An 11,613-nucleotide genomic window follows, 5' to 3' on the forward strand; every position below is an offset into this window, starting at 1 on the left:
ATTGGAACCATGATATGGAATTGTATGGGGGATATTGGAACCATGATATGGAATTGTATGGGGGATATTGGAACCATGATATGGAATTGTATGGCGGATATTGGAGATGACAAGGAGTCTCTGTGTTTGTCAGGCCTAGAATACATACACATGGTAAATATGCACTGTCTAAAAAAGTTACATTGTGTGAAAAGTTTAATTGTTTCTTAAGGGTTAAAACATACATTTTTTTGTACTATTAATTTTTTACTAGTAATACATTTTGAAGCAATTTGTAAATTAGTTTTTTTTCCCGTTCAGACATGAGAACAGGACATGAGATGTGGACATGGAACATGGCAAGTCCAATGTGTATAGTTTCTGAGACTCACTCATATTCAGTGGCATACATATCCATGGGCTTTTACTACCAGTTGTTAATATAATTTACTCAAACCTTTTTCTGTTGCTATGTGGGAAAAATTCCCTTTATTTGGAATCTCCAAATCGTCTGATAACATACATGGCTTTGTAAATGCTGAAAAACATTCAGGGAGGAACTAAAATATTCTTGAACTTTCTACCTTCTGGAATTATTATGTTATAAAATCCAAAGTATGGGGATACTTCTAAATATTCTGCATAACCACTTAAATTGCAACTTGCTTTTTAACAATCACTTCAGGTTGAAGACTTTAAGGCTTTTTTAATGCATTCTCACAGTGCTTCATCAAATGGCATATTTCTTTTTGAAACTATCTAATGAAGAACAAAATAATCCTTCATTACACTTATACTTTATCTTTAATTAGAGTGTATATACAAATAATTGAAACTCTCAGTGGAAAATGCTATGTGACATGCTTTTAAAAATATACAGAATTTTGCTAACTTAACGATTCGTTATTTTTTTGAATTTTATTAGTAGTAAACTATGTTGTGTTGTAAATAACATTCTCGGCTCATACAATACAGATCATACAATAAGAACAACAAAAATGAAATTGTTTATTTAAACTTGCTCTTGTTTAAAATTATATCTAGATATTATTATTAGATGATTGTGAAGTATCCATATTTCTTAGTACTGAAACTTGAACAGATGAACAAGATATCCTTCCTGCCTCTGATTTTTTTTGAGCCAGGAACAATTTCATTATGCAATTAAGAATATATTCTTATTGATACATTATTATTTCTACATACTTGTTTTTGAATGAATACAAAGAAAATGCTTCTTTATATATCCAGGTACAATGTGTATATTTAGTGAGCACTCAGTTCTTAGGAGGTGATTTGTTCTCCTACCCTGTCCATTACATTACCTACACAAAGTGTGTCTCAGAAAACATCTACACATAATTTATAGCACACAACATGTAGGGACCTTTTGTGAGGAGGGGGAGCTGTAGCCTCTCCCCACAAGCAAATAAATGAGTTACCCACAATCAATAATTTAATTATATTAACCATAATGTTTTAGTATTAATTTGTATTTTTAATTTTGTAGACAACACAGCTGGTATACAAGCACAAAGGCATGGATACAGTCGCAGGCAGCAGGAGTTTTACCTGCTCCCAGTGGTGGTAGAAGACAGCAGCTATCCTATCCAAAGTAGCACAAGCACATTGACCATTCAAGTATGCAGATGTGATTCCAAAGGGGTCGTTTTATCATGCAATGCAGAGGCAATCTTCTTACCTGTTGGATTAAGTACAGGTGCTTTGATAGCGATATTATTGTGCATCGTTATACTTTTAGGTAAGTCAAAAGCATGTTGCAATATATGCCGCCAGTGTTCCCCTTTCAGCTACTATAAAGCTTACTATGAACACATACGTAGGAAAAATTATAAAGATTGAATATAGGAAGATTTTCCCGTTATCCTCATTATCCTGTGAGTTACAAATCTCCCCACTTTATCCCCCCTTTGTCCACTGTGAGTTGGGGATAATTAAATCAACCTGACGAGTATAGTCTAAGTCCCATCGTGCATAGGGTGGGGAAAGAGGGTGTGATCATCACCTCATGGTTATTAGGGGATCATAGGGCCCCTGTTTTGTTTCTTTAACACTGTTACTTATTTAAAATGTATATCTATTCAGGGTTAGTAAGTGTTTTTGAGTTTCATGTGAGAACATTTAAGTTTTTACTCCATGCATACTCACACATGAAACACACAACATGTAAAGTTTCATTCTCTCCTGTGCCTTACAAACAACTCACATTGAGGCTTGGTTTCTTAATGAATATACTCAATTATGTAAGTTGGGTCATGGTGTAAATATTCTGCATCATTGAATTTACATATACATGAATATGTGTCTGGTTTACCACTAAAAAAATGTTAACGCATGTAAAAATTAATTCAGCTAGAAAATACTTTCTTAAATTATCCAGTTATTGGGCTCAATTCAATGAGCCATCTCAGTGCTAATTTAATTTAAAGAATGAAAAATTAATGGCTAGCTATTTGATGTCTAAACTTGGAATAACACTTGTTAAATGAAGACTGCAAGTGGTAAAAAAAGGCTAAACAGAGATAAAAAAGAAAAACCAAAAAAACTTCACATAATGCACAATTAAAAAAAAAAAAAAAAAAAAAAAGTAGGTTTCGAAATTTGTAGGTGGGTCTGAACTATTTAAACGCACTTACACATGGGTCCAAAGACCCATTTGACAGGAATATTGCATAGGATATTATAAAAACCCTATTCACTTAATTGATTTGTAGGATTTATGCCACCAAAGTGTTCAAAGTGTAATTAAAAGCAAACACATGAAAATAGTTTCATTGCCGCAGTGTATCGACATCATGTAGGAGATTAACCTATTGTTTCCTAGTTGTTTCACCTGATTGTTTGATCAATGTATGTAGATGCACCAGGCTGGTCTGCAAGCTTTCACAATTTTGGCTTTATGCAGCGTTACTTCTATTCAATAAAATGATTAATGTTTTCTTATTAACTTATTTTTTTAATCAAAATATTTCAATATTTCTTAACAAATTACATAAATATTAATTGTATATATATAATATATAAATTATATATATATATATATATGTCAAAAGAAAGTCATTCAAACTGTTTAGTTATTGAAACTCTTTGGTATGTAGAAGCTGATCTTAAAATGCAACGCAAGTTACTGCATCCTCACTGACATTGTCTTGTCTAATTTAGTTATAGTGGTACTCTATGTAGCATTAAGAAGACAGAAAAAGAAAGATGCTCTAATGACCTCAAAAGAAGACATAAGGGACAACGTTATCCATTATGATGATGAAGGCGGTGGGGAGGAGGACACTCAGGCATTTGACATTGGTGCCCTGCGAAATCCAAAGGTAATTGAAGACAATAAAGCCCGCAGAGACATAAAGCCAGAACCTCTTTGTTTGCCTCGTCAAAAGCCACCAGCAGAATATAACAGTGACATCAGAGATTTTATTAATCAAAGGCTGCAAGAGCATGATGTGGATCCCAGTGCACCACCATATGACTCACTAGCAACTTATGCATATGAAGGCACTGGATCTCTAGCTGATTCTCTAAGTACAATAGAATCAGTAAGTGCGGAGGCAGATTATGATTATGGTTTCTTAAGTGACTGGGGACCGCGTTTTAAAACTTTGGCTGAAATGTTTGGTGAAGAAAATTACAACCCAGACAAAATCACTTAACTTACTGAAGAAAAGGAAAAAAAAAAAAAGCTTTATTCAACGCTATGTAAAAAAAAACAAACAATTTTATATTAAAAAAAGAAAACTTCAATATTTATCATGTTGGGTTTTTTTTGTTTCCCAAAAGACGAATTGATCCTGTCATGATATTTAAGGAATTGTTTCTGCTATTTTTAATTCAAGCTGAGAAAAACTCAGGTCTGTAATGTAAAAATTGCTGTCATGACACTTTTGTGTTTAGTGGCATTTAGTGGCATCATGGTGGAGAGAGGTTGATTTTCTTAATTCCACTAAAGTGCCTATAGAAACTTTTATCTGAGAGAGCACTGGACGTCTATTAATGTAGTAAATAATTATGCAGCAGTAAAGAGTAGAGTACAATGAAAATTACAAATGTGATGTCAAAAAACAACTTAAGCTGATTTTATTTAAAATATTTATACATAAATATAAATAATTTGTGTTGTGTTTTATGTTCAATTTGTTCTATTTAATTTTTCACTGATTTATTTAATTAAAAAAAATAATTTTGTTCACAATTTTTTTTCCCTTTCGATTAAGGAATTGTTAGAAACTCAAATTAGATTAGATTTAAATTCAACATTTTATGCTTAAAAATAAACAGGCACTGGAGCATTTTCTTTGTTTATTTTACTGCAAAATAACGGTTATCTTTGAAAAGGATTTTTGTTTTAAATAATAAACAGCAATAAACATCTTGAAAACAATATTAACAATAGCATACAACCTTATTGTATGTAAAAAAAAAAATAAAAAAAAATAATTCGGTTACTCAACAGAAACATTAGGAATGATATTACAGCACAAAATGACCATAATGCTATCTCTATTTTTGAGTATCCAAATCTGGAATAACATAGAAATGTTTTGAAACATGTTATTGTTATTCACAATATATATTAACATCCAAATTGGAAAATTTTCTGAAAAGTTCGTTTTTCAGTTGAGTCCTATATGATTAATCATTCACACTTTATTAAAAGTGCTTTTGGTGATTTCAAGATCAAAAAACAAAAAAAACTCTGAGTAATTACAATTTCTATACATAGAAGTTACTATACTATATTTCATTTATACTTTATAATCAAAATATACATTGGTTTATTATGGTATTAATAAACTTTTTTTAATTATGAATATAAAAGAAACTCTAAAAAATGAAAATAGGATACTCTGATATACTCTCTTCATATATAATTTCTATCTGCTGTTTGTTTAGGTTATTTATGGTTGTTTTCACATCAATAACATATCAAAGGCATAAGCAGCTCTCTGAATTTACATAGTATGGAATTTTGACATTACCTTGGCATTTTTAGAAGGCAGTTATGCCATTACTGCATTGGAACTTATGGGGTTAATTAACCTGACAGGGTATTCGACATTAAGTACAACTACATTAAAGGTTGGTTATGTAATTCTGAGATTCAAGCACTGGCGGGGATGTGCATGCGAACATGACCACGAAATCGAACACTTGGCTGCAATACTTTGGTGATTTCAGGTGACGTTTCGGTTTTACAATATTTTACTAACAGCACATTGTTTATGTTACAGGAAATAAAACATTTCAACCAGATGTTTGGTGCGCACGTTATTGTCCTCTGAATGATTTTTATTATACTAACAAGTTATGTACAGTATCTGTGTTGGATTATCACATGTCTTCTAAACTCAGGTCACAGAGAAAACACACACATATATATATATATATATATATATATATATATATATATATATATATATATATTGGAGTTTTAATCCACTAACAGTTTATAGGTCCCCCTGGTTTCTTTTGAGGTTTTTTTTTTACTTCTAATTAGCACACAAATCTCTCCTACGTTACACGCAAACACAAATTTCTCTTAAAATGTAAGGGTACTTTAGTGAGTGATCCACTCATGTTTGAGAGCTGTGTGCTCCGTAATTTAAACATATTTGATTGCTAGAGGGTGAATAGACTTATTAATGAAAGTGGTTTAAAAAGCTAAATGTTGTAATCAATTTTAAAGTCACACGCATCTCGTTTTTTGTTAAAATGCTTAATGAAACGTCAAGCCTGTAGTGAATTGTATATCTTTTTATATGGAGTGAGATTATTGCAAGTTCTACAAGTGTTGCCTACTACAACAACCTGGGACAACCGATATTAACTCTTGAATTACACATCACATAAAGGAAAAGCACTCGTCTTACAGGGTTATTGCAACTGAATATAACCAATCTCTTCTCTAAACTACTACATGGCATGAAGACGTGGCGAATAATAAACTTTAGCAATGCATGCACGCTCATCGTGTATCTTATCCATTATTTTCCACCTTATTACCAAGGTGTTTTTATTTAGTGCAATTACACATTGGTGAGGTTTGTTTCATCCCAGAAAAGTTAAGGTCATGAATAAGTGGATAAGTGAATAAGTGGCGGGGCACCTTCCAGATATAATTAAGTTTAAATCGTTGTTTTCTAATAGGTGTGCAAATGCAATCATCGAATGCATACCTGTAGGTTTCCAAAGGACATCCTTCAAAAAAAATATATTCCTTTTGAAGGACGTTTGAAAGGTATCCTACAAACATGACTGCATCTGAAGCACCTTATATTTCATGAAGAAAAAAAAAATCTATTTTCTAAATTGCCTTTGGAAACTTGCAAAGTGTAAGCAAACCGTAAAGAAATAATGTAGCATGTTATGTTTTATGCATCATGAATTTGAAAATACTGAAGATTAATAGCTGGTTTCTGAGAAAATGGCTACTTTATCATTGGAAATAGATCAGATTTCCTCACGCACAGGCTGTCTGGTTTAAGTTTGAATATCTCTAATACAATATTCAAGTGTCACTTGTATGGTTGATTAGCTAAGTACCGTAATTTATGATTTTGTATATATTCTATAGAGATATGTACAGAAAAAGGGAAATAGCCATTTTAGCCCAGAAAAGATATAGTTAAAAAAGATGGAATCCAATATGTAGAATAGACTACTGAGGTCCCTAAAGCATGTGTAATTTTACACATGTTTCTGTGTTGGCTTAATAAAAGGCATCACATAAATACTATATAAGTTCTCAAGTTTTGTTCCAGGAAGCTAGAGATATACACAGATGTGCAAATAAAATAAGACATTTGCACAATCCATGTCCAATCCGAGTTTTGGTCAGCTTTACTTCAAGGGGAACTTTTTGTTACATTTTTTAGCAAGAAGTTGGGAGATACGGCAGAATGGGATATGACCAGCAGCATGGATGAGAACATATGTTAAGTAACTTAGTTTATACGAACTTAGAGATGGAGTCATCCGACATACTTTAGCTTTGACCATGATCTAAGATAGGGTTACAGAATCTTGTCCTTGAGGGTTGCTAACAAGTCAGGAATGATGGATATTCCTGCCTAAAAACAAGTACTTTAGTTTTTAATTAATATGCCTGTGCTCAAGCTAGGGTCTTCTAAAAGTGTGGCCTGTTTGCACCCCATCAGGAATATAATTTTGCAGTCCTGATCTAAATTATGACATCAAACACATCAGAGATGTAAGAGGGCCTAATGTGACAATAATTTAGGGACTCGAGAGACAGACTTCAGTTATGAAGATATCGCTGGTGAGATCATTGTCCTAGGGGGCCAAGTAATACCCAATGCACAGGTTTGAGGAGCTGTAGGAAAGCTATTATGGAGCTCACAAAGTATACTAACCATTTTCATGCTCTGGTAGTTTTTATATTGAATTTTGCAATTCATTTGGGAACATCTCAAAATAGAAAGTATTATTTCAAACTCTTTGTCTGATTACATTATATGCCTCATTATATCCTAATTGCATTGGTTTGAAGGCTTGGAAAAAGTGTCATTTACATGTTTGTTGGAATGGAAAAAAATCAATGTATTTCTCTTAAAGTAGATTATTAACATTCAGATCATAAACAGAAATACAACAGTCATTGTAAATTGTTTTTATAAAGTACATTTGTCAAGCTGAACTTGTTCATGCTATCTCAAATGTCAAGGGAAATAAATTCAGATGAATTAAATTCTGTAAACTTTGATGTTCACATCGACAGTGAAAATTAAATGTTGTTGTTATAAATAATATTACAACACACACAAATGAATATACGCTTATATACGGCTCTCATCTAAAAGACAATGTTAAGCCGAATTAAGTATAACCTTCAATTATTATTTTTTTTCCTTTTAAGTTACTAGATAATGCTGTAGCTGATCAACTCTCAAAGTCTAATATATTCCTACCAAGAGTCCCTTTCAACTACTACTTACATCCAAATGACATCTTGTTGTTTGGGACATTACTAATAAAAGAATATCCTACCTCATGTCCTCTGATAAACTCAATAAATTTACATTTTAATAAAGAAGAAAACAATTCAATTTGAGGAGACAATCTAAACAAAGAGGCTGATGGAAAAAATCAGCCACTGTCAGGAGTGTAGCAGGGGTGGCAGCCCCTGGGACACTTTACTGGGGGAACATCTCCTTACGCAAGTGTTTGGTGTGTATGGGGATATCATAGTGCTGTACAGCCCAAAATCTACTATAATATTTTGATAAAAGACAAAGCAGAAATGTGTTTATAACTTAAATTGTGTAAAAACATACAACTGTGGTGCCATTTGGCCTGGGACTGCACCTGGATATCCAGCACAGATAAAGGAACACAAGTTGTCCAACATTTTTCAATGCTTGGAGATACCACATTAGACCTCATCGTACCAATATTAGACGACAGCTTATATGTCGATATATTCAACTGCAAACAACTGTGATACTCTATGACCTTTTCAAATTCCATTATGTTTGCACTCATTCTGACGCCACTAGTCTTGTCCCTGGTTATCTACTCACACATAGAGTAGATTGTAACTTTACGTTAATATCTTCGCTTGATTGTAATTGTTAATATTAACCACAGCGCCATATACATTAACTGGCTGTACACCAAAACACTTTGAGAGGGAAACTGTCTCTGACACAAACATGGTGACAATTTAATATGCTGTCATTTTATGCGAATACGATTCCTTTTAGGAGTGCTTATGTAAGATAAGGGGAAAAAAAACAGACAATAATAGTGTAGCGTGTTTACAAAAAACAAAAAATAACTATATGGTGTCAGTTGCACTCACAATAGTGCCGAAAATATTCTTGCGCTTCTTAAAGTGTTGTGTAGCTAAAAACAGAAGAGACACAACCAATGGTGTAATATTGTTGATCAAGAACTTATAAGATGGAATAAAAAGGATTGTACTCACAAGATTCCATGCACATCCATATATGTGCAAAAGATGCTCAGGGAGGGGATATAGGAACCCTTCTGTGTCCAGAAGTTGTCTTCCTGATATGGCGTTTCCAAGGATGTACTGCAGCTTCCTCCAATAGAACCCAATGGATACAGACCAAATTTATTGGGGGAACTAGCCCCTAAAATTATCTAATATAATAATATTAAAACATTTAAAAACATCTAGAAAAATAATAAAAGTCCTTCCTCGACACGTTTCGCCTCTGTTGGCTTCCTCAGGAGCTAAAAAAAGTACTTTGTTGTTTTTTCCATTCCCTTTTTATATGTGTATTGGTCCTCCTTCTTCCTGTACGTGATTCCATGTCCTGCTTCTTCCTGTGCGTGATTCCGTATCGTCATGACGCCAATCGCCATTGGTTGTGTCTCTTCAGTTTTTTGCCAACTTTTTGGCAGTTCAATTTTTCGTTTCCTATGCCTTAAATGCATCATGAATCTAAAGCTACTGCAAAAATTGGTATAGGGAATGATGAACATTGGAATAATATCAGGGGACAGTTGGCATGACCTCAGCACATGCCCCCCAGGCCCGCATGTACAAATACACACACACTTGCCCGGACCCCAGCTTGCATGTAGTGTTAGCTACTGCATTCTATGAAGTTAGTAAAAATGTAGATCTTGGAGTGGCAGTAGATGTGATCTATTTGATACTGGTTCACAAAAAAGGTTACTATACATATTGGCAGGAATAGGCTTAGGGGCAAATGTATTTGGTTTGGAAATTGGCTAAGGTCAGTACCTCAAGGGTCTGTGCTGGGTCATCTTCTTTTTCATTTGTCTATTAATGCTCTCCCATATTGCATTGAGAATCATGTCTCAATGTTTGCAGATGACACAAAATTAGGTAGTATAATACAGTCTAACCTTGATGTTGCTTCTCTGCAGGATGATTTTGATGAGTGAGGTTCAATTCATATAAATGTAAAGTTATGCATTATGGGGAAGCTAATAACAATACATCAATAATTGTAGATGACAGACTACAACAGTGTGCAATGCTAGTCAACAGAAGCAAAGGCCAATAGAATGTTGGCATGTATAAAAGCGTACTAATTTATAGGAGTAGAATAGCATCTTGCCTCCTGCAGTCCTTAAAACTGACATTATGGAACTAGAAAAGGTGCAAACGAAGGCCTCAAAATGAATAAGGGGATTGGAAGATCTTAGCTATTAAAGAAGACTAAAAATATATTATACATCTTACTAGGCTATAGATACCTATTTTTCAGTATTTGCCTTGCTAATATTTTTCATATTATTTTTTACTGAACTAAAAAACTAATTTTGACTTTTTCATCAATATGTAGATTGCACATCAGTGGTATTTAAGACAACTATTATTTAGGATTTTAATAAATGATAATTCTTTAAATGCAAAATAGCACAAATGCATTAGTAACATTTTTTTACATTTTATTTTTAACCAAGTACAGCCTCGTAATCACTCTAACGAGCTTTATAATTTCACACCATTTCTGCTGCTCAATTTTAGTCTGCATTATGTCTCAAGTTTAATTAAAAGAGGCTGATTAACATACTCTTCTTGAATTTATTTCTTATTGTGGGGAAAATTATATGGAACAAGCATAAAATTGGAATAATTAGAAAAATAGTTGAATATGGCATTTACATTCCAGACAATTAAATACTATGGCTATATGACATCGTTTAGTCTTTTGGAATATGAAGAAGTAGAGACATATACAATTGTATGTAGGCATTAGCCTAGTAATCTCATTGCACTGGTACTCTCTGAACAGAAACAACCAAGTGGGCAATTACTCTACATCCACCAATATCCCCACACACATTTCCTTTTAAACATTTTTTACTGCAAGCATTTAGGGGACTTATATATGAAAGACACGATTGCTCAAAGTTGGCCCCTAAGTGTATTTAATTTTTTAATGTTAACCTCCTCCATGCTACTGGAATGGGATAGGGGTGAGTGTCTCCCATAGGTTATTTTTTATTATTTAAAGAAACGTGAATGAACCTAAAATCACGTGCTATGTGCTGAAGAAGCCAAGTCGGCGAAACACATTTGGAAGGAGCTATTTGGACTATTCTATATTCCACAATCGGTGGAACACTTTTCTATTTGTGGTTCTGTTGGTATGAATGTGCACATTTGTTTATGGTAAGGTTTTCTTTATTAAAATGGACTGAAACATTGAGGATCTGGATACCACCATCATGTTAATATATATATATTATATATATATATATATATATATATATATATATATATATATATATATATATATATATATATTGTGACAGAAAGGCCGGTACAATAGTGGATGGGCGGTATATACGCCCTACTCTGGCTAACTTTCTGTGTCCTTATGTGTAAAATTGAAGTCCCAGGGAAAGATGTTGTTTGACTACAAACTGCATTACTGGCAGTTTGCAAAACATGGTAAGGGTCCCTGGGGCGGAGCATCTGGAAGAGCAGGGTGGGCCAGTGCTCCAACAGCACTAATTGCTGTATTGATCCAATCCAGAGTCTGCATTCTGGACAGGAGCTCCACAGGTGTGGACTAAGTAGCAGCTCACCTGTGGTTGATTAATTAGCAGGCAGAGGGTAAAAGGAACTGAGCCTGATTC

The 11,613-nt window shown here is 33.5% G+C and overlaps 1 protein-coding gene across 1 annotated transcript in view; it reads left to right on the forward strand.

The window, feature by feature from the left end:
- CDH12 (cadherin 12) overlaps positions 1–4,396 on the forward strand; it is a 75,729-nt gene extending 71,333 nt beyond the window's left edge. The window contains exons 10-11 of the mRNA XM_053466514.1: positions 1,490–1,741; positions 3,163–4,396. Of these exons, the coding sequence (XP_053322489.1) occupies positions 1,490–1,741; positions 3,163–3,659 (749 nt within the window). The 3' untranslated portion in view covers positions 3,660–4,396. The remainder of the gene's footprint in view (positions 1–1,489; positions 1,742–3,162) is intronic.
- Positions 4,397–11,613: the final 7,217 nt, after the last annotated feature.

The sequence above is a fragment of the Spea bombifrons genome, chromosome 5 (assembly GCF_027358695.1).
Source record: "Spea bombifrons isolate aSpeBom1 chromosome 5, aSpeBom1.2.pri, whole genome shotgun sequence".
NCBI lineage: Eukaryota > Metazoa > Chordata > Amphibia > Anura > Pelobatidae > Spea > Spea bombifrons.